Source organism: Pelodiscus sinensis, chromosome 4, assembly GCF_049634645.1.
Source record: "Pelodiscus sinensis isolate JC-2024 chromosome 4, ASM4963464v1, whole genome shotgun sequence".
In the NCBI taxonomy this organism is placed as follows: Eukaryota; Metazoa; Chordata; order Testudines; family Trionychidae; genus Pelodiscus; species Pelodiscus sinensis.
This window is the reverse complement of record NC_134714.1, coordinates 42295638-42317128: the sequence shown is the minus strand read 5'-3', so window position 1 is coordinate 42317128 and position 21491 is coordinate 42295638. Positions and strand designations below refer to the sequence as shown.

General features: G+C 48.2%; 1 protein-coding gene across 1 annotated transcript; it reads right to left on the bottom strand.

The window, feature by feature from the left end:
• Positions 1–13325: 13325 nt before the first annotated feature.
• ZDHHC22 (zDHHC palmitoyltransferase 22) lies at positions 13326–21243 on the bottom strand. The gene is made up of 2 exons (XM_006117792.4): positions 19864–21243; positions 13326–13690 (listed from the first exon to the last, which is right to left on the bottom strand). The coding sequence occupies exons 1-2, from the start codon at positions 20423–20425 to the stop codon at positions 13425–13427; spliced, it is 828 nt and encodes a 275-aa protein (XP_006117854.1). The 5' UTR covers positions 20426–21243; the 3' UTR covers positions 13326–13424.
• Between the last annotated feature and the right edge of the window lie 248 nt (positions 21244–21491).

The following is a 21491-nucleotide window of genomic DNA, read 5'->3' as shown; positions in this document are numbered from 1 at the left end:
GCCCCAAAAGTTGGTACGAACGGGGCCATGTGAGGTGTCAACTGAAAGCTTACTTTCTTCTGATTCTATATATGCTATTCATGTAATTTTATAATGTCTGTGTATGAAGTTATAAATATGTACTCTGTGCTGATGCTGAAGGATTCTCTGTCTGAGGCAGAGCAATGGGCCAGGAATGTTTGTCCATGGACATGCTAATGAGCAAAGCTCCAGGAAACAATGGACCTCTGGAGGCAAAAGACACACCTGGCCACTGTCCATGTGACTGTCCCCAGCATGAAAGAAGCCAGGAGAGGATATAAATATGCCATGTGGCTGACTCCATCTTGGTGCTCAGCTCAGCCCTTCATCCCAGAGGCAGCAGTGTAGGGATCGAGGAGCCGGGAAGAACTGTGGACCCATCCTGATGTAGGATGTTCACCAAAGACTTTTAAGCCAGCAGTTATAACATCTCTGCTGCAAGCCTGCATTGAGAACTGGGAGATTTGATGCATGTAATGTATGATACTTTAACAACCTTACTCTCATGCTTTCTTTCTTGTAGTAATAAACCTTTAGATTTTAGATTCTAAAGGACTGGCTCAGCGTGATCTTGTGGGTAAGATCCAGAGGGTAAATTGACCTGGGATCTGTGGCTGGTTTCTTGGAACTGGACAGAACTTGTTCAGGGAAGGTGAGATTGGGCTCTAAAACCCGTCACCTGTGTATGAAGCCCAGGGTCATCTGGGGCACAGATATTGCTGGAGTGTCGGAGGGGTTTTGCTCATGAGGCTTCAGGCAGGCAGCTGAAGCGCGCTGTGGGACTGGTTTGTGGCCTATTTGGAAAGGTCTCCAGTCTGGGGCTGTAAGGAGCCCCAAAGATGAGGAATTCACCCTGAGCAGACGCCCTCAGCTGTGCCCAGACCTGGCCCGGTCTGTCACAGCTTGGCACAAGTTGACAGCAGGAGTCCCCTCCTTGCACTCTGTGCAGTGGCAGGAATCTGGAAAGTGGAGCGATGCACTCAGCAACCTGCACTGTTTCCCACTGTCTACCAGCTGGATCATTCCATTTCACTGCCGTAGTGGAAAGTGGAGTGCCCCAGCCAGCTATACCCTGCTCCACTGAGCGATGCTGACCCCTGCTGCTGTCCCACCCCAGGCCACCACATAATTCCCCAGCTCACATACTCAGGGGAAAAGAGCTTTGTAAAAAGGGCAGAGAAGGAGTGGGAAGAGATGGGGTGGAGATAGTGTGGAGGCAAAGCCTGAAGCAGTGGGGGTTGCCCCAGGATTGAGGCCTCAGGGGTTGCTGATAGGATCCCTCTACAATCCAGTGATGCTTGCTTTGTCCTTCAAGTATTGTCAATGCAATGTGTAGAGATGAAGGAAGAGATATCTTGGGGGGTCTGTCCCTCATTCTTATTCTTTCTCTTTCTAAACCCATGAGAAACATCTTCATGGGTTCAGAAGACAGAAGGTATGTAGGGATGTGAACCTCCAGATCTTTCTTTGCCACAAAGTAAATTGCTCACTCAGACCCTTTTCCTGCCAAAGAATGGCCACTTAAACAGGTGTCCATTTGATTCTGTTGACATCTGGCTGAGGCATCATTGTGCTTTTTGTTCCTGAAGAACTAGCTTGTGGTTGCTTTTTCAGATTTGGAATAGGTCTAAGGCTATGTCTACACTGGGAAGGTTTGGCGACAAAAGAGCTGTCACTATGCAAAAGTCACCAAAAGTGAAAACCAATCAAACTAAATTTTTTGCCTCCTGTTCTTGACATTTCATGGTCACACTGCTAGCACCTTGTCAACAGATAGAGCAAAGCAACGTGGGTAAGCATCCCACAATGCAGTGTTGTAGCAAGGCAGGGCTCATCCCTGCACTTCTTGGGATTCCCTCTGAGTTCTCCCACAGCATTCTCAGCTGCTGGGAGCAGTATCATGAGTAGCTCTGTGAGCTCTCTGTGCTGAGGAATGTTGAAGTAGCACAGCAGCTCCAGCCCTTCCCTTGCAGCAGCAGTCTGTCTGCTGCTGTGTTCTTAGCAGGGCAGAACAGGAAGGAGCATTCCAATGATTTGCTCTTTGTTTGTTTCCCAAACGGAGCAGATCACTCAGCTGTCAGATATTTCCCAGAGCTTTGAAAGGGGAGGGGTGCATGCCTGCAGGGCAGCAGAGATCATGAAATGCTGAGCACAGCCATTCTGGAAGACATTATGGGATAGTGGCGGAAGCCAGTTCTCCTGACAAAACAAACAGCAGAGTCTACACTGGCTTTTTATTGACAATAAAGGAACAGGAAAAGACAAAAGTTTCTCAGGCTAGGTTTACACTATAGCTTTTTCCAATTGTTTTTCTGGAAGAGGCTTTTCCATCACTTGGCCCCATCTAGACAGGGAGCCCTTTCAGAGGAGCCCTTATTCCTCATAGAATGAGGTATACAGGGCTCCCCGAAAGAGCACTTTTGCTCTTCCACACACACACAAAAAGTGGAAGAGCAAACGCATTCCTTGGACATGGTGGAGTTTTTCCGGGATAGCAGTATCCCAGAAAAACACCGCAGTGTAGATGTACCCTCACAGAGGTGGAAGCTTTTGTCACCAAAACTGTGTGTTCTTCCCAACAAAAATCGCATTGTACTGTGTACACTCTCAGTGTTTTGTAACCACATGGCAGGTTTTGGCTACAAAACATGCCAGTGTAGACAAGGCTTTAGTAACAACAAAAATTGAGGAGTACAGGATCTTTTGAAAAAATTTTTTTTCGAAAGAACTGCGTATAGATGGTGGTTTTACTTTTGAAATACCCTTTTTCGAAATACCACTGTGACATGATTATGCAGATGAAGCATGGGATATTTAAATCCCTGCTTCATTTGTACTTTTGATCTGCCTAATTTACATCCCATCTCTCTTTCAAAAGAGGGATGTAGTTTAGATGTAGCCACAGTTAAAATTTATAACTTTTACAATGTTGCCACACACATTTTACCAGAATAATGAAGAGATATTTTACAAGGCATAGTTGATACAAAATTTATCACAGTTTTTAAAAAGAGATGGATATAGGAATACAGAATGTCACATAAGTATTCAGTACTGAGTGAGCCAACAAGAGATTCTGTGGCTGTTGTGTTTACAACTAGCTAAAATGTGGCAGGTCTCCTATGTATTCAAAGCCTTTTCTGATAAAACATTTCCATCTTGAATATGAGTCCCATGATTGAATTAAGGTAATTCTAGTGTGTGGATTTCCTCTCTGCACAGCAAAGTCCCTTCTTGCTGTGAATTTCTTACTTCAGGATTAGTGGATTCACCACGCTGATTGTGCTTGCCAACTTCACTATACATGAACTTCAGGGGGTAGCCAAGTTAGTCTGTTACAGAAAAAAACAACAAATGGTCTGGTATTCTAACAAAACATGTAAATGGTATCATGAGCTTTCGTGGGAAGTGGGCTGTGCCCACGAAAGCTCATGATGCCATCTACATGTTTTGTTAGTCTATAAAGTGCTACCAGACCATTTGTTGTTTTTTTCACTGTACATGTAAATGATTTTCTGCCTCAGCTCAAGATTTCCTAGCTAAAATGGCTGACATGGTGTTATCTGAAATGTTTGTAGGCTCAACTCAGACAGCTAGTCATAGATTGGATCTGGTGTTTGGGCTGGGATTGTAGATTGGGACAGTTAAAATTGGACCCTGTTGTTTGAAGTTGGGAGTCAGTTTTTTTGGCTAGTGAAGAGTTACCTGGGATTATATGAACTCAGCTCTGTGGTAACTTGTCTCTGTTTTCCAATAGGTCTGTGAATGGTTAACCAGTTAAACAGTAAGCGTTACCCTTAATGGGTGAGGCTTACCGATTATGGTAAACCAGTGGAGGCTGCTCTAGCCTCTTGAGACCTACCATAGGCAGGAGGCATTCCAGTCCAGCTGCAGCATCCCCCTCCTATGGAAGAAGGAGGCACTCCAACCCAGCCACAGCCCACCCACCCTCGTTGAACCAGTTAACAAATTAAATGGAATTTTACATCCCTATTATCCAGGTGGTGTCAGGAAACTATCAGTGTGGGACAGAGCATCTGTCTGATAAATGAGTAGTATATGTATGAATGTTTCCACCTAAAAATCCTTATTTTTATTGAATGCAAGGCCTACCTTTAAATAGAGCACCCCAGAAGATAATTACCAAAGTCTGAGATGGTGTTGAGTGTTCATCATCAGGGTTCTGGTGGCCGACCATCACCCTAGCCACTGGGAAGGTAGCAATCAGGCTCCAAGCTTGTAGAAATCCTCTCAGAAGTATTTATCCCAAGCGTCTCCAAAGTGCATACACTAAATAAATTTTTATAGGTAATTCAAAACAAAACATAACCCAATGAAATCCCTAATGGGTTGTCTGTCTCCCTACCAAAAACAAAAGAACTAATAACTTCTGCTTATCAGTATATCAACTCCAGCAATAAACTTATAATTACAGTAACTCGTCACTTAAAATCCTGGTTAATGTTGTTGCACTGTTTAGCTATTAAAGCACATGCTTGTATAAAGTTCTGCGTTGTCCCTTATAGCATCATTTGGCCTCCTTTGTCTACTATTTGCAGAATTTTCTGAAGAGCAGCCCATCCTTGTGGGGGCTTGGAACCTGCATGAGCTTGCAGCTCCTAATCAGCTCACCTAAGTTCCCTGTAAAGTGCTGTATGTGGCTGGGCCATGCTGCCATACTGTTCCTGCTCTCTCCTGGGAGCCCCTGTTTGCTAGGGGAGGAGGGATAGATGAGAGGGGTGCTGATGTCAGGATGTTCCTCCTGCCCATGACTGAGGCCCCCTCTCTGTACCTAATCTTCAAAAAGCAGGTTACCAATAGCTACAGGTTTTTTAGTCTGAACTTCCTGATCTACAGTATTCAAAAGGGCAGTGTATTTGACGTAGGGTCAGCATACGCAAAGGGGCAATGTCTGCCACTCTCTTTCAAACACACAGCATATGCATCTGTCTTGCACACACAGGGTACGTCTACACAACAGCGTTAATTCAATTCAAAATAGTTAATTTGAATTAGGCTAATTTGAAATAACGCATCTATACACAAAAACTATTTTGAAATAGCATTTTGCTATTTCAAAATAGTGCGTGGACCCTGAACCGAAGTTAAGGCTGGCCGGAACCAGTGCTGGCAGGGCATCAGGTTAGGACTTAGTGTGTGGGGCTGCTGCCTGAGGCTATCTGAGCTCAGTGCATAAAGGGACCCTACCTCCACCCCAGACAGACAGTTCTCAGGGTTCCCCGCTTGCTTGTCTACCTCGATGAGGGACAGCAAAGCAGTCCTGTCTTGGAGTGCCCTGAGTGTCTGCACTTGGGACACCACAGCACTCGGCCACATGGAGCCAGAGCTGCCCCTGGGCATGCCGGTGCGTCTCGTGGGGTCGTTGCCATCAGCCCAGCTGCACTTTCTGCAGGCTGCCATCCAGGAGGTCCATCGGGGGGCTGTCAGGATCCAGGAGGCCTTGCAGGAGAGCATCCACCCTGAAGAGGCTGAGGAGCCACCCCGGTCCTCCCCACCTGGGGCTCGTGCCCCATTCCTCCCTCACATCCTTCCACTTACCCCTCCCTAGCCCCACTTTTTCATAAACACGAACTGTCTTTATTTAACAAAACTGGGGAGGGGATGAAACTCTGGGGAGACTGGGAAAAGGAGGCGGGAGATGAGAGGAGAGAGGGTGGGAGAGGGGAGAGGGAAAACTGGTGAGGGAGCTGGAAGGGGGAAGCAAAGGGAGGAAGGGGGAAGGAAAGCTCAGTGCTCAGGGGTGGGGGTTCTCATCAGGCCACGTCTCCCAGCACGGCGGGTGCGGGGGCCTCGGCATCCCCAGGGGGATGGGGAGGAGGGTGTGGAGGTTGAGGTGGGGGCTGTGGAGATTGAAGAGGAGGGTGAGGAGGTTGAGGAGGGAGAGGTGGAAGAGGGGGCAGGAGTGGGAAGAGGAACAATAGCTGGGGGGGCAGCAGGCACTGGGGCGGCATGGGGCAGCATGCTCTGCAGTAGGGCCTGAAGGTGTGAGCACATGGCACGGTCCTGGGCAAGCTGCTTCTGGTGGAGCTGCAGGTCCTCCTGCACCCAGCCCTGGATAATGCAGTGCAGGGCTCACAGGGCCCCTAGGTGCTGGTCCCAGTACCCCTGCCATGTTGCGGTGGTCCTGTGGAGCCCTCGGGTGCAGGAGCGTGTCCTAGGCAGGGTGGTGAACCCTGCACGTGCAGCTGGTGTGGCTGTGGAGAAAGAAGAGGAGTGGTCAGTTCTCCCTGGGATGCAGTGGATGATGCCCAGTGCCCCCTGTGAGGTGAGGATGACTGTACCCTGCACCATCAGAGCCGACGTGCTTGCACAGAGGCCATGAGTGGGATGTCTGGCTCTCCCCGGGAGTGGGAGCTGCCCCAAGACTGCACCCATGCCCCTGTGCCTTGTATAGTGTGGCCGAGGTGGGGGGGAGATGTCCCCTGTTTCTGTGTAGAGGGGACGTGTGAAGGGAGGGCATCCTGCTGGGTCCCGTCCCGGGGTCGGGAGCGTGTCAGGTCTCTTCACATGTGTGGCTATCGGGCCACGGCCCCTGTGTGGCAGGCAGCTGGAGCCACCTGCCCAAGGGTGGCACGGCACATGCCCACACATGCACAGGTGGCTGCGTGATCCATGGGAGGCATGGCCCATGCCCACGGCCCCTGGTCTCCCTCTCCACCCCACCCCGGGTAGGGGAGAGTGATGGCACTTACCTGGTGTGGCCTCCCCTGATGACTCTGCTGACTCCAGTGCCGGGACAGCTTGGGGGTCCCGCTGGCGTGGCACCCTTCATGCTGGCCCCTCTGCCGCACCTGGGTCAGGGCCCTCTGGTCCTGACTCAGTGCCCCCTGGGATGGTGCGGACTGTCCCACCCCCCAGGATGCGGTCGAGGGCGGGGAAGTAGGGGCAGGTGTCAGCGCCTGCTGCGGCGCCGCCCCTGGTGGCCCTGGTGAACCCCTGCCGCAGCTCTTTAATTTTCAGGCACACCTGCTCCTGGGTGCACCTGTGGCCTTTCTGGGCCATGGTGTCCGTTATGCGACCATAGACGGCCGCGTTCCTCCTCCTGGTGCGGAGATCACAGACATTGGGGGCCTCCCCACAAACCTCTATGAGGTCCATGATCTCCGCACCAGTCCAAGCGGGCGCGCGCCGTCTATGGCCCCTGGCTGGCCCCTCGGTGCTGGGAGACTGGGTGGGGGATGGCTGGCTGGCACTGGCTGCCTGGCTCTTTATGGGTCCACTGGGTCAGGGGCAGAGATTGCTGGCAGGCCTGGCTCTGGCACATGCCGTCTGGCCAGAGTCTACCCCTTTAAGGGCTCCGTGGTTAGGGGAGAGAAGAGGAGTTTTCCTGGTTTGGCCCAGTGTGGCCACCAGGAGAAACTGGGAAGGGCTGGAGGCCAGCTAATTCGAATTAAGTGTCTACACAGCAATTATTTCGAATTAGCTATTTCGAATTTGGCGTTACGCCTCGTAGAATGAGGTTTACCAAATTCAAATTAAGCGCTCCTCTATTTTGAATTAAATTCAAAATAGCGGTTTGCATATATAGACGCTATTGAAGTTAATTCGAAATAAAGGCTGTTATTTCAAATTAACTTTGTAATGTAGACATACCCACAGTGTGTGTGTCTCTGTCACACACACATATACCCCTTAGCACTGTGCAGCCATGTATGTGCCATCTGGAGGAATGAGAAGTGCATTCCAGTGTGAAAGTGTGGGTTCATCATAATGTTCAGTTTCTGCAGGGAAGTGTTTGCAGCCTCTGCTGTGCTGTATCTATTGTGTTTCCTCAGACCATGCTGCCTTGTATAGTGGGAGGCGACATTAACAATGTATTAACACTTGAGGGTTCAATCAAGTGCAAGTTCATCATTTAGTAGCAAGACATTCCGTAGGAAATATTCTACCCTTTTACTACACCCCCTCAACCAAGCTTCACTATCATCATTGCTTTGTAGAGCATTAAATTGTTAAAAATTGTTTAAAGCTTATAGTGTATATGTATATACTTTTGTCTGCTCAAAAAAAATTCTCTGGAACCTAATCTCCCACCATTTACATTAATTCTTATGGTGAAATTGGATTTGCTTCACATTGTTTTGCTTAAAGTAGCATTTTTCAGTAAGATAACTACAATGTTAAGCAAGGAATTACTGTACAGACACCCAGACTCAAGGTCAGTTATTCATTCTCCAAATAGAAGAGATGTCAGGTTGACTGGATAAGTGTGAAGCTCTGACAGTTGCTACTCTCAAGGGATTCACCAGTCTTAGGTTTTGGATGTTGCAGTTTACAGAGTTGGGAGGAGAGCAGAGAAATAAGCCAACATATATTATCACAATAATGTTACCTTTCCATAGTGCCCTTCATCCCAAAAGACAGTAATTGCAAGAAGATATATAAGCAAAAGTCACTTGACTGCCACCAAAATGTAGACACCTGTAGCATGGTTCAGAAAACTGGTTAGCAGCACATGTTAACTCTACACATCAGCTTAGTTCAGGAGGTAAGGAATAATGTATCCAACTGAAATTGCAGGAGGAATTTTAGAGAATCACTATACAGTTCCTCATACTGACATTTGACTGTGATGCCAAGATTAACACTTGCTAAAATGTGGATTTTTTTAATGACTGAAATGGTCAGTACCTGTCATCAGAATAGCTGTCTATAGCAGTAGGCTAAGGTGCTGGTTACTGACTTGGAGAGACTAGTGATTTTTATTGACTAACTTGCATTACTTTGTGTAATAGCTGGGTTTTCCTTGAAGGTTTCCCCTTTCCAAGTAGAGAGCTAGCCTTGCCCTTTTTAGTATGTGATATACCGTCTGAGGTAGCATGTCTGCAGGAAGTGAGTAGCAGGAGTTGACTAAACCTACAGTGCTAATAAAATGCCACATGCAGAGGAGGAGACTGCCACAATATAATTTCTTAATTTGTGCTGACACAAAGAAACTAATGGCTGAAGTCTTGCAAACCTGTCCCTTTTAGGAATAAAAAATACAATCAGTGATGAGCAGAGGACGTTTGGTCAGCTAGACTGTGGAATAAGAATAATGCTGGGAATACTTCTAAGGCCAGGCATACAGTGCAAAGTGCTTGCTCACAACCAAGTAACAAGGTGATTGTCAGAAACAATTAGTTCATTTACCTAGGTAAAATAGTGTCAAAGTAAACCATTCTGTTGTAGGAGTACCAACAGGAGTAATTCACTCCGATAATCTGTCTGTGGATAATAATAATAGTAACGCTTTTCTAGTGCATTTCATCTGAGGACCTCCTAACATTTTACGAACACAAATTAAACCTCACAAACCTCCTACGTTATTAGATCAATTTTCAGAAGGGGAAACTTAAGTAGGGAGATGAAGTGGCTTGTCCAAGGTCACATTGTGAATCAGTAGTAGAGCCAGGAAAAATACCCTAGAAGACCTGACTCTTAATTTCTTCCTATTGTAGATAGATTAAATATAGGTTAAATATGCTGTTATACACATACATGTCCACACGCCCCAATGGAACAAAAGTGCAGTTAAAAGATCACAACATCCAAAAGGTAACTTACAAAATCAAAACACTTTATTGTTGTCTGTTAGTGAAAATACAGCATATTTATACATGTAAATACTGTGTGTTCATGCCAGCACGCATTCGATTTGGAGAGAATATTGTCTATGTGTGTTCTACCTATGCAACTAGTTATTTCTGCAGTATATTCTCAAGGTCACGCTGTTCATCACAATATTGTGTCTGTTTGTTACATGTGCACACTCTGGGGTTATGATGGAACTGCCAATTCTAAATTCTTCAGGAATGACTGCTGTTCACTGCTACGGGAGAAACACAACTTTGAAAGCAGGTATTATATTCCTCCCCCAGGACAAATTAAGAGCAGTGTTCAAGGAATACCTATATCTTTCATGGATTAACTGCAACCTTCCAGTCTATTTAGAGAAATAGTGAATTCCCATCCAACCCACATGCGTTGATGCAAAGATGACCATAACAGAGGCTTCTTCTCTTTATAATAAACCCCTGGGAATAAAGCACTGTGATAAGTTTTGAAATGTAGTAGTGTCTTTTTTTAAGGCACCTATCAGCATGGTATCTCAGCACTGGTATGATGGGGTTTGCTGCAACAGGACATATTGTCATCAGAGCCATCCCATCCATAGGATGGTTTGGTGCAGCTGCCCCAAGCCCCATGCTTTTGGAGGCCTTGCGGTGGCCACCACAATCATCCTATGGATGGGAGGGAACTGGGAGATTATGAGGGGTCTGGTGCGGTGGCAGCAGGAGTCCCCACCCACACCTGTTGACAGGGGGGCAAAAGGGGCAATTGCCCCAGGGCCTGGAGATGCAAAGGGGCCTGGAGCTCACAACTGCTACGGCTGGAATCTGGGCCCCTTTGAATTGTCTCCAGAGTGCTGGAGGGGGTGTGCGCTGCAGTCTGGGCAGAGCTAAGGGCTGACTGCCTTTGGCTCTGCCTTTTCTGCCCACAGCCTTGCCCCTTTGTGGAGCACAGAACCAACTTCCCACACACTTTGTCCTGGGCCCCGCTGTGCTTGTCAGCCCCACTGCCCCACGCACACACTCGGCATGTGGGCAGTGGGTGCCAGAGCAGCCTGCTCCACCTGTTCTCGCAGTGCCACACTGCCCTGCCCTCCCAGCACACCACAGACCCTGCTGTCATTGTGCCAGATCCCCTCCCAAAATCCTCTAGGCCACGTTGCTTGGGAAAGTGGGTAACAGGGTGGGGTGGGGTGAAACAGGGACAGGGTTTGGGGAAGGGATGGAACAGGAATGGGAGATGCATGGGCCCTGTGCCTTGGTCACTGGGCAGGGGTTCCCCAAGGCCACACACCCTTTTTGGGATGGCCCTGACTGTCCTACTGGGCTGATTCATCCCAATAGTATCACAATTAATGCAGATACACATGATAAATGTACCCCATTATACCTAGGCTAGAGGAAATGTCCTAAAGCATTGGTTCTCAAACTTGATTGTGCCCCCCTTCTTTGTGTCTGTTGCGGTTTACATATGCCCCCTCCCTGAGCATGTGGCTCACAGCTGCCACTCTCTGACCACTCACCTCAGAATGCAGATTGGAGAATGGTAGTTGCTGGCAGGGCACCCAGCTCTGAAGGCAGTGCAGCTGCCAGTAGCAGTGCAGAAGTAAGGGTGGCGTAGTATAGTATTACGACCCGTGCTTCTTTGCTGCAGCTGATGGCACTTATGCCTTCAGAGCTGAGCGTCCAACCAGCAGCCACCGCTCTTTGGCCACCCAGCCCTGAATATGTGAGTTTTTCGTAAAAGTTCTCACAGCCTCCCAGAATACATTCTGTGCCTCTCCTCCAGTTCAAGAACCTCTAAAGAGTTTATAGTAAGGGACTGTTTGAGGTAATAATTTCGCTAATTTTAAATAGTATGCAACAATGAAAGTAACTTAAAATTTCTTAACAGGTACTGTCCTATTGCAACCCGGGTCCCTGCCAGCTCTTTAAATAGCTTCCTGCTTGTTTTTGCCACAGCTCAGTTAGCTCTTTCCAGAGCTGTGCACCAGGGCATACCCACTTACTTTCATCTCTGATAGTACTAAACATGATAGCAAAGTGTCCTGGTCTTGCTCTTACGCTGTCCTGCCAGCCCAGTCTGTCTATATGCACCTTCTGTCACTCACTCACTCAAGTCACAACTGTTCACATACAATCAACTCTCAAATGCATGTTTTCAATTCATGCTCAGTTTTCTTTCCTTGTATATCTGCCTTATTTGATACAAGGTCCATTATTAGATTTGCTTGCCAGTCCTTGGAGCTGGTAGGCAGTTGTGCCATGGACTGTGACATAAGGTATGGTTCTGGAGTGGGGGGTAGGAGAAGAAACACTCTGAGAAGCAGCCAATAGAGCTGCAATCCTGACAAGCCCTGTGGTCAGTCTATTAGCTGTTATCTATGAAAGGAAGAGATAAAAAATAACTGGAGATCAAGCAAACTAACAAGTCCTTTCCATCCCTAATTTCTAGTCTGTGGAGAGCAGACTCTCTCTGCCTTCCTAGAAGCCTGTTCCTAGAGTGCTCAGATGCACTTTAGTTTTATTGTTAAATGCTTCTTTCTGTCTCCAGTTACTTTAAGCTGCATAAAGCTCCAACTTAGAAACCCTCCACAGAACTTTGCTTACCAACTAGTCATGATAGCTTAGGCCAAGGTTGGAGAACCTAAGGCCTGGTAGCTGGGTGCAGTCCCCAGCTTGCCTGGATCCAACCTCTGAGGCTCAGGGCTTCCTCATCCCCAGCATTGGGGAGCCTGCGCTGGCACTCCAGCCCCTCCACAATCTTCCCACAGGGATGGAGCACACAAAATTTCCTGGCTTGGGCCCCCTACCTGTCATGTGTGAGGGGAATGCGGAGAGAGTCTTTCTCCTTCTCTGTCAAGGGCCATGTCAGTGAGGGTTTGCTTTTTGTCTTTTGAATTTGGGGTTTTTTTTTTTTGGTTGGTTGGTTGGTTGGTTGGTTGGTTGGTTGGTTGGTTAGGGTTTTTTGTTTGGATGTGGTATGGGTTTGTTGTTGTTGGTTGCTTCTCACTTGTGCCCCTGACTGATTTTTCTGTGGGTCAGTTGCTCCTGACCCAAAAAAGGTTTTCTCTCCCCTGGTTTAGGCTGCCTGTTGAGGATCCTGCTGCCAGTTGTGGGTGAAGGCATAGGTTAAATAACAGAGGAGAGAGGAATAAAGGGAGCCTAAAAGAGAAGTTGAATATTATTTTTCTAATAATATGGAGACTGTTGCCATGTACATAGGTGCAGTGAGGTATCTACAAAGAGGCAGTATCTCTTCATCTATCTTTATTATTTGTATTAACATAGTGGCTAGGAGTCCTAGTCATGGATGTGGATCCCATTTTGTTAGGCACTATACAAGCACAGAACAGGAAGACAGTCCCTTATGTCTGCTCAGTTTGCTAGCCAATCCCTACCCCATCCCACAGAGGCTGCAGTACTGAGAGATGGAATAGCCCAACTCTGCCATGTTGCAGCAGAGTAGGGGAGAAAGTAGGAGTGTATCTGCATTTGCAAGGTGGCTGGCAGACTTGCTGTGCCCCAGGGCAGGGTGTGACTCTGCTCTCACAGAAAGGGTAGAGCCACACGTGGAAAGGGCAGGGTTGGGGGCAGCTAGCCCTCTGCATTGCCTGGAGCACACTGCCCATCCCCCTGCCAGCCCTCAGAACTTCCTGGAGCGCAGTGCTCCAGTGGTGATTTAAAGGGTCAAGGGCTCCAGCCATCGCCACTGCTGCAGTAGCAGCAGCTGCCGAGAACCCTGGCCCTTTTGAATCACCAGGCCCTGGGGCAAGTGCCTCCTTTCCTGCCTCCTCTTGGAGGGCCTTTGGGTGTGTGCGTTGTGGAGGGTTACTTGTCTTTGGGCCTATGACAGTCACTTCCCACATTTAGCACAGGAATAAGAAGTCCTATCAGCCACCTCTTTCCAAAGACATCCTGCAGGTTCTTCCTCCAGGGCCGGGCTCTTACCACCATCCCCTTCCGCACCTGATATCGAGTTTGCCCTCGTAAGATCAACAGTATCTGGTGGGAACAGAAGCCAGCACAGGCAAGTCCAATTCCAAGCCAGAGGTACAGCATGAGTATGACAAACATTTCAGAGCTGAGGAGAGCTCCTGCAGTTCCAGGGCCAGGAGAGGGGAAGAGAAAAAAAGAAACAGCATTTTATATACACCACACAACAGGAATATTCAACCCAAAGAGTTCTGGAAACTGAATTGCACGCTATCACAAATATACAATTGGCGAGCTAGAAGGAAAAAGAGAATTAATCATTCTAATTATTCTAATTGAAGTATTTCATTTGAGATGAAATAATCATGATTATTTCATAATCAATGCAACTCACACTGTTGGGGGGGAAATGTTAAAATGTAAAGGTTAGACTAGACTAATGTTCATACTATTAATAAGTGGCATCAGGACTTAAAGAGAACATTCCACAAAATATAAAATGTATTTTAATCATAATTAGTAACATTTTCAAAAGTGCCTACATGATGTTGGTCTTGTCTATGTGGAATGTTATTGCATGGCAAATCAGGATGTGAATCTACAATGCACTGTCTTGGCGTACTGGAACATCTCTTGTGTACATGGTTATGGCAAGCTAAAAGACTTATGGAAACGCTGAATGTGACAGGTACTTCTAATCATTGTTTTTAAAAAGTTATATATCATTGTATATACAGGCAGTCCCTGGGTTACATGGATCCAACTTACATCAGATCCCTACTTACAAACGGGGTGAGGCAACCCCGCACTAGCTGCTTCCCCCCAGCAGACCAGGGAGACGCGATGCTAGCCCCCCCCCCCCCCAGCAGACCAGGGAGACGCGGAGCAGCTTTTCTCAGCAGACACCTCCGCTTGAGAATAAAGGACTGGGGGTACGTCTACACTACAGCGCTAGTTCGAACTAACTTAGTTCGAATTAGTTAATTCGAACTAAGCTAGTTCGAACTAACGCATCTAGAACTAAAAACTAGTTCGAACTAGCGTTTTGCTAGTTCGAACTAGTAAGTCCACATTGAGTGGACTCTGAACAGGGCTTAATGATGGCCGGAAGCAGTGCCGGCAGGGCATAAAAGGAGGACTTAGAGCATGGAGATACTGTCTCAGGCTAGCCGAGGGCTGCGCTTAAAGGGTCCCGACCCCCACCCCGGACACACAGTTCTAAGGGGTGCCCCGCTTGCAAAGAAGTTCTGGCTTGGAGTGCCCTGAGTGCCCACACTGGGCACATCACACCACTCGGCCATCAGCCCGGCTGCACTTGCCGCAGGCTGCCATCTGGGGAGAGGGAGTAATTGGGGGGCTGCAGGAGAGCTTCCACCCCCAGAAGCCCGCAGAGCCAGCCCAGTCCTCCCCATCGGGGGCTCGTACCCCATTCCTCCCTCACCTCCTTCCACTTGCCCTTCCCTAGCCCCCCTTCTTCTTGATGTACAAAATAAAGATAACGTTTCTTCCAACATTGACTCTGTCTTTATTGAAAAAAACTGGGGGAGACTGGGAAAAGGAGGTGGGAGAGGGGAAGAGAAAGGCTGGGAGAGGGGAGGGCAACTAACATGATCAGGGGTTGGGAACAGGTCCCAGATGAAGAGAGGCTACAGAGACTGGGACTGTTCAGCTTAGAAAAGAGGAGACGGAGGGGGGACAGGATAGAGGTCTGTAAAAGCAGGGGTTGGGTGGAGAGGGTGCATTCAGAAAAGTTCTTCATGAGTTCCCATAAAGAAGGACTAGAGGACACCAAAGGAAAGGAATGGGTAGCAGGCTTGAAACTAGTAAGAGAAAGTTGTTCTTGACAAAGCAAATAGTTAACCTGTGGAACTCCTTGCTGCAGGAGGCTGTGAAGGCTACAACTAGAACAGAGTTTAAAGGAAAGTGAGATCAAGTCATGGAGGTTGGGTCCATGGAGTCCTATTAGCCAGAGGGTAGGAGTGGTGTCCCTGCCCAAAGTTTGTGGAAGGCTGGAGAGGGATGGCACGAGACAAATGGCTTGGTCATTGTCTTCGGTCCATCCCCTCCAGGGTCCCTAGGGTTGGCCGCTGTGGGCAGACAGGCTACTGGGCTAGATGGACCTTTGGTCTGACCCAGGACGGCCATTGTAAGCTCAGGGCTCAGTGTCGGGGGTCTCAGTGGACCCCCTTGATTTTCATGCACACCTGCTCCTGGGTGGCCAGGCTGGCAGCTCTCCTGCCCTAGACGGCCACTTTCCTGTGCCTAGTGCGGAGATCGTGGACAAGGTCCACGATGTCCGCACTAGTCAGGAAGATGCCCGCCTCTTGCGGTCCAGGGCAAGCTCCCGGGAGCCGCCAGCCTGGTCCCGGCAAGAGGGGGTGGGCTGGGGGGCATCGGGTGGGTGGCTCTGTGCCGTGCCAGGTGCAGGGTCTGCTAGCTGGGTGCTGGCAGGCTTGCACCTGGCACGGGCACCGTAGCCAGCCCGTGCCCCTTTAAGGGGTCCGGGGCCGGGAGGGGGGCATAGAGTTTCCCTGGTGTTGGCCAGAGTGGCCACCAGGGAAACCTGGGGAGGGCTAGCCTCCCACTAGTTCGAACTAAAGGGCTACACAGCCCTTAGTTCGAACTAGCTAGTTCGAACTAGGCGTTAGTCCTCGTAAAATGAGGTTTACCTAGTTCGAACTAAGCGCTCCGCTAGTTCGATTCAAATTCGAACTAGCGGAGCGCTAGTGTAGCGCATAGGAAAGTTAGTTCGAACTAACGTCCGTTAGTTCGAACTAACTTTCTAGTGTAGACATACCCTGAGGGAAGTGAGGTGTGGGAGAATAAAACTGAGCTCTGGAGAAATGTTTGGCTAGAGTTTCCCCTACAATATGTACCAGTTCCGACTTACATACAAATTCAACTTAAGAACAAACCTATAGTCCCTATCTTGTACGTAACCCGGGGACTGCCTGTATATATAACTTGGATGCCAATTAGCATCCACTCAGGATCTGCCAATATTTTATTACTTGTATAAGTATCAAATGCATCGTAACTAATTCCTTCTGGGATTTTTAAAAGAACCTCTCTAATGTTATGTAGGAATGGTATAAGGGGGACAACTCAAGCTATTGTAATCCAAGCCTCTCTCAGCAGAAGTCACCATAGGAAACAGTGCACAAGTGCAAGCCATTCTTATAGCCTTCTCTCTAACCAGGAGTCATCAGAACAGTGCTGAGCAGCTGGCTGTAGGAAGCTCAGGCTCCTCCAGTTATTAGAATTGTGTTATACAGGAGATCAGACTAGATTAACTAATAGTTGCTTTTGGCCTTAAAATATTCACATTCTAGCTTCTGCATCTCAAAATGCTGTAATGAATTGTCTAGCTGTTGACTGCTACAATATTACATTTTTACTTCACTCCAAGAGTTGGACATGGTTAGGAGAGAACATTCACAGGAAGATTTTTTTTAAAACCACCATCTGGCTTTTCAGAGACAGCCCTGAACACTTGAACCATTAAACATTACCTTTTAAATTTAATATCACCTCTCTTTCTTTGTCAGATCCCACGAGCCTCACTAGACATCATGCACAAGATGGCAAGAGGAAGAATAGGTCCCTTAAAGCAGTAATGAATCCTCATATTAATTCAGTTAGGCTACATCTACACAGCAGCATTATTTCGGAGTAACTGACATTATTCTGAAATAACATAGTGAACATCTCCACTACAAGCCTTTATTTAGAAATAATGTTGAGCTGAAGGACTTCTTATTTCAACTCACGGTAATCCTCATTTCTTGAGGAGTAAGGGAAGTCAAAGGAAAAGTGTTCTTCCTTTGACTTCCTGATGTGTAGACAGTGCCAAATGCCAAATTAAGCTATTTCAATTAAGCTATGCAATTGACATAGATGAAGTTGCGTAGCTTAATTCAACTTTAATTTTACTGTTGTGTAGACATACCCTTAGTGAGGATAATTTGAAATATTTAATAGGAAGGTCAGATACAACCATGGGCTTCTCAGCATTTATTGGAAGCAATTAGAACAATAGAGCTTGGTTTGTTTTTCCTAATAGTGCTCTGTGGGAAGTTGGGAACAGAAATTGTCCTGAGATACTCTGCAGCCAGCCTGCAAGTTTTATTTGAGGACATGATGCAGAAACTCACCATGTTGTGAGAAGAAGAATCTTTGTCTCTCCTTGCAAGTATAAAGCTTCCCTGAGCTATACTTAATGGACATACAGTTTGTTAATCTTATTCCTAGGCTATCCATATAGTCTGTAGTTTTGTCAGTAGATCCAATCTGCCATACATTTACAAAGATACTCCTCATTTGCTCCTCATCATCAGAGACCATTTTATACCCAAATTTACTTCTGTTCTTTGTGAACCTGATACAATCTCACTTTTATGGCTGCACATTATTTATGCTAGAAATGCTGACTCATGATGCTGAATTTATAGACACTGAACCAAATTCTAATATTCTTGCTGGATCTTTTGTGCCTCCTGTGCACAGATTCTGGCCACAAGAATTAATCCATCTGGCATAAAACTAGCAGATCCATCTCCTATTCCTGCAATCACCTGCCACAACCATAGACAGAGGAAGGAAAGGTGTGGTGGAGCTCTGCTGCACTGATCCTCAGTTAGTACATGGTCCCTTGGGGGTCCATACACTAGTAGCATAAGTTAGTGCATCCTGGCGTTTTGCTCTAATATACACCAGGGTTGATGCACATCAGCCCACAGAATCAAAGAGCTCCCTGGTGGCCTCCTCACCCCTTCCTCCCTTTCCATTTTGTGTTGAGCACAGCTGAGAAGAGAGGAGCATCAAGTCTGGTGTGATTGATTCTGAGGTTTATCCAACATTATTTAAACTGTGGTTCTACTTGTGACTCCATAAAAATGTCATGTCAGGATTCCATGTCTATTACCTTTCAGGGACTATCAGGCCAAAATATGATACATTTCAAAGTAAATTGCTGCTAGTTTGTTTTAAATGCCAGCCTTCTCAGCCTGGAATCTGAAAATCAAGCTGGGTTTCTTCTGGCTCATGCATGATTTTGCATTCAAAACACAGTCAAAAAGCCATTTAATGCATGACCCAGAATACAATCCAGGTCCTCTCCCTGAACTGAGTGGATCTGCAGAGGTCAGAGCAAAAGTCCTGTTTAGTTAGCAATATGAGGGGATCTGATTCTGATACCCACAGGTTGCAGGTCTGATGGGTAAAAGAATGACATTGTTACATAGGCACTTTCAGAATACCACTAGCCTGTAAGCTTTCTGCATATTGACCTTTCAATGCCCCTCATTCTAGGGTTTTGTCTCAGATTTAGACTTGGTGCAGTCAGAAGGGCTCAGGGGCATGGTGAGATGGGGAGGGACAGAACCAGAGGTGTCAATGCAGAGGTGTGGGGGAAAGATCAGGAAGAGAAATGAGAAGAGTAGGGGGAGAACTGATAAGAAGGAAAATGTACATGTGGGGGAAGGCATAAAAAAGAAGAGTCAGCAGTCAACAGCAGGAGATTATTTCTTGGAATGCATTTGTTTTGGGTGTGGGACTCTTTCCAAGATCACCGGTTGATCTCAAACTGTGGTTTGCAAAAAACTAACAGGAGGTTGGAGAGCTGGCTGGTCACATCAATCTAATTCTCTTCTTTGTTTTCACCTGCTGGGTGGCATTAGAAGAAACTAGCATAATCATTCCTAACCTTGATTTCCCTTGCACACAGCTGCTGTCCTTGCCACAGGAAGGGAATGTGTGGAGCCAGGAGTGTGTTGTTGGGGGGGAGGGCCTACGGTGATTGGGAAAGGTGGGGGGGCTGGAGGTGTGTTGAATGGGAGTGGAGGAGGGACCAGGTGATGGCAAATGGAAGGGGAAGTGTGCCCCAGTCAGTTTCTATTAGGATGTGATTCCCTGAAGGACTTGAGAACCCCCCCCCCCCGCAGGCACCCACGGAAGCACTCCTCTGCTATAGGGGTGTGAAATCCTCTCTCCTGCTGCCTAGTAGTACTACCCTCTGACACTCTGTCTGAGGCGCCGGGTTGGGGTTTCTTTGGAACCTGATACCTGATGAAGCGGGCTGTGGCTGGAACCTGGCTGGGGCCCAGGCTTGATTTCAATAGGGCCTCATTTCAGCAGCGTCCTTTGATCGCAGTGCTACCCCCCTGCGGGGAATGAACACAAAGCCTCCAGGAACGAGATCAATGAGCACAGGCCCCCTCCCTTCCTTCTCCCCGCCCTCCGCCCCTCACAAAGCTGCCTGAGAGAGAGCCTGGGGGGCTTGGGCAAAGGGAGCCCGGGTTCCTTCTCGGGCAAGGGGGAAGAAGAGGCCGCTTACCTGAGAAGAACTGGCTGATGGAGTGAGGCAGGAGCGTGAGGAAGGCCAGTGGGCTAGCAAAGGACACAGAGAGCACTGCCGAAATGTAAGCCACCCCTGCCACCAGGGAGTCGAGGCAAGCCAAGGAGGTGTAGAGGCAGAACATGATGAAGTTCCGCATGTTCCTGCTCCCGATGCAGTTCCCTGTGAAGAAACAGTGGTGGTCATGTCTTTGGGTGACTCTGGCACACAGTCTACAGAAGTGGGTGCTGGGCAAGGCTGAGCCAGGGGACCTGCTTCCATCCGGCCGGGCTGCCACTGCTTCGGCTCCTCCGCCCGAGTTCAGGCACTTGCCCAGGTCCTCAGGGGAGCTCTGTATCACAAGGATGTAGTTCCCCAGGGCATTAGCGGAGAGGAAGAGGAAGAGGGCCCCATGCAGCAGAGCAGGAGAGAAAAGTGGGGTGGTGGAAGGGTCTTTGAACATGCTGGGGATGAAGAGAAAGAGCTGGAGGACGAAGGTCACTAAGGAGATGCACAGGAAGTAGGTTGGAGCAACAACATTGAGCACCCTGAGAACTAGCATTGTGGATTACATTCCTGCAGGGAGAGCAAGAAGAGAACAAACATCACCGCCTCGGCCGGATACTTGCTGCGTCCATTTCCTTCAGGTTCCCCATTCTCCACCCACCCTCCGGCTCCCCTGCTTGCTCCTGGCAATGCCCCCTCTACTGCTCTTCCCCACCCCCTCCCCTCCGGCCCCCGTCTGCCACACTCACTGCAATGAAATCCCCGCCAGTTCAGGGGCGTGACAGAGACCAGCTCATTGGGGAACGATCGCTCCTCATTTCCAAGTTAGTGTCACCGCCCCAGTGCCCGGCTTCAGGGAGCCGGCCGGCGACATTGCCACTGAGAACCCACGGGCTGTGGTGGCTGGAGCAGACTCTGTCTGCTGGCTGCATCAGCACCAAGCTGGCTCCGCGGCTGCCCTGTTCTCTACTACGGGAGTTCCTGGTACAGGCAGGGTCAATTTTTGTGTTGCATGTCAGCAGGAAGGTGGGGGAAGGAAGAAGGGTGGTTGCTTTAATCCACTGCAATACGGATCAAATGCAAAGCTCTAATTTATCCGCTGTAGCCACAGATCTGCAGATTACCACCACGACTGCTGTCTCTACATGCGCAAAATTAGAAAATGCACTGAACAAAGCTAAGGGCTGCCCCGGCGGCTCCCTTCGGCGCTGTGCTGGGAACTCTGTAACAGCAACAGAGCGCTGTGTGTGTGTGTCACTGTTGGGGAGCCAATACCGATGATTACAGCAAACAAACACAATTCCCTAAAAATCAAAGGGACAAAACAGCCGCTGGCCCCCAGGTCTGTGTCAGCTCCCCCAACACAGCGCTGACTGCGTTTTGCTGTCTCTTTTTCTATCCCTGTCAGACACATTTAAAATGTACCGAAGGTGCCGGAGGCTGGGGGCGGAGGGAGCTGCCTTTTCCAGCGCTGCCTGCCTTTTACTCTGCTTGGCTGAACCCTATCCACCATTGTAAGGAAACTTCAGACGAGAGCTGAAATCAGAAGTGCCTTTGTCCCTTAAACTTAATAGATTTAGTAGCCACCGGGAACTTTCTTTGGTGTCAACACTGGTAGCTGG

Bases quoted from the DNA above. Each gene is read 5' to 3' on its own strand.
- ZDHHC22 (XM_006117792.4), bottom strand. From the start codon at position 20,425: ATGCTAGTTCTCAGGGTGCTCAATGTTGTTGCTCCAACCTACTTCCTG. The intron at 13,691-19,863 runs GTAAGCGGCCTC...CTGGAACTGCAG, and splicing joins CATCAGCCAGTTCTTCTCAG to GAGCTCTCCTCAGCTCTGAA.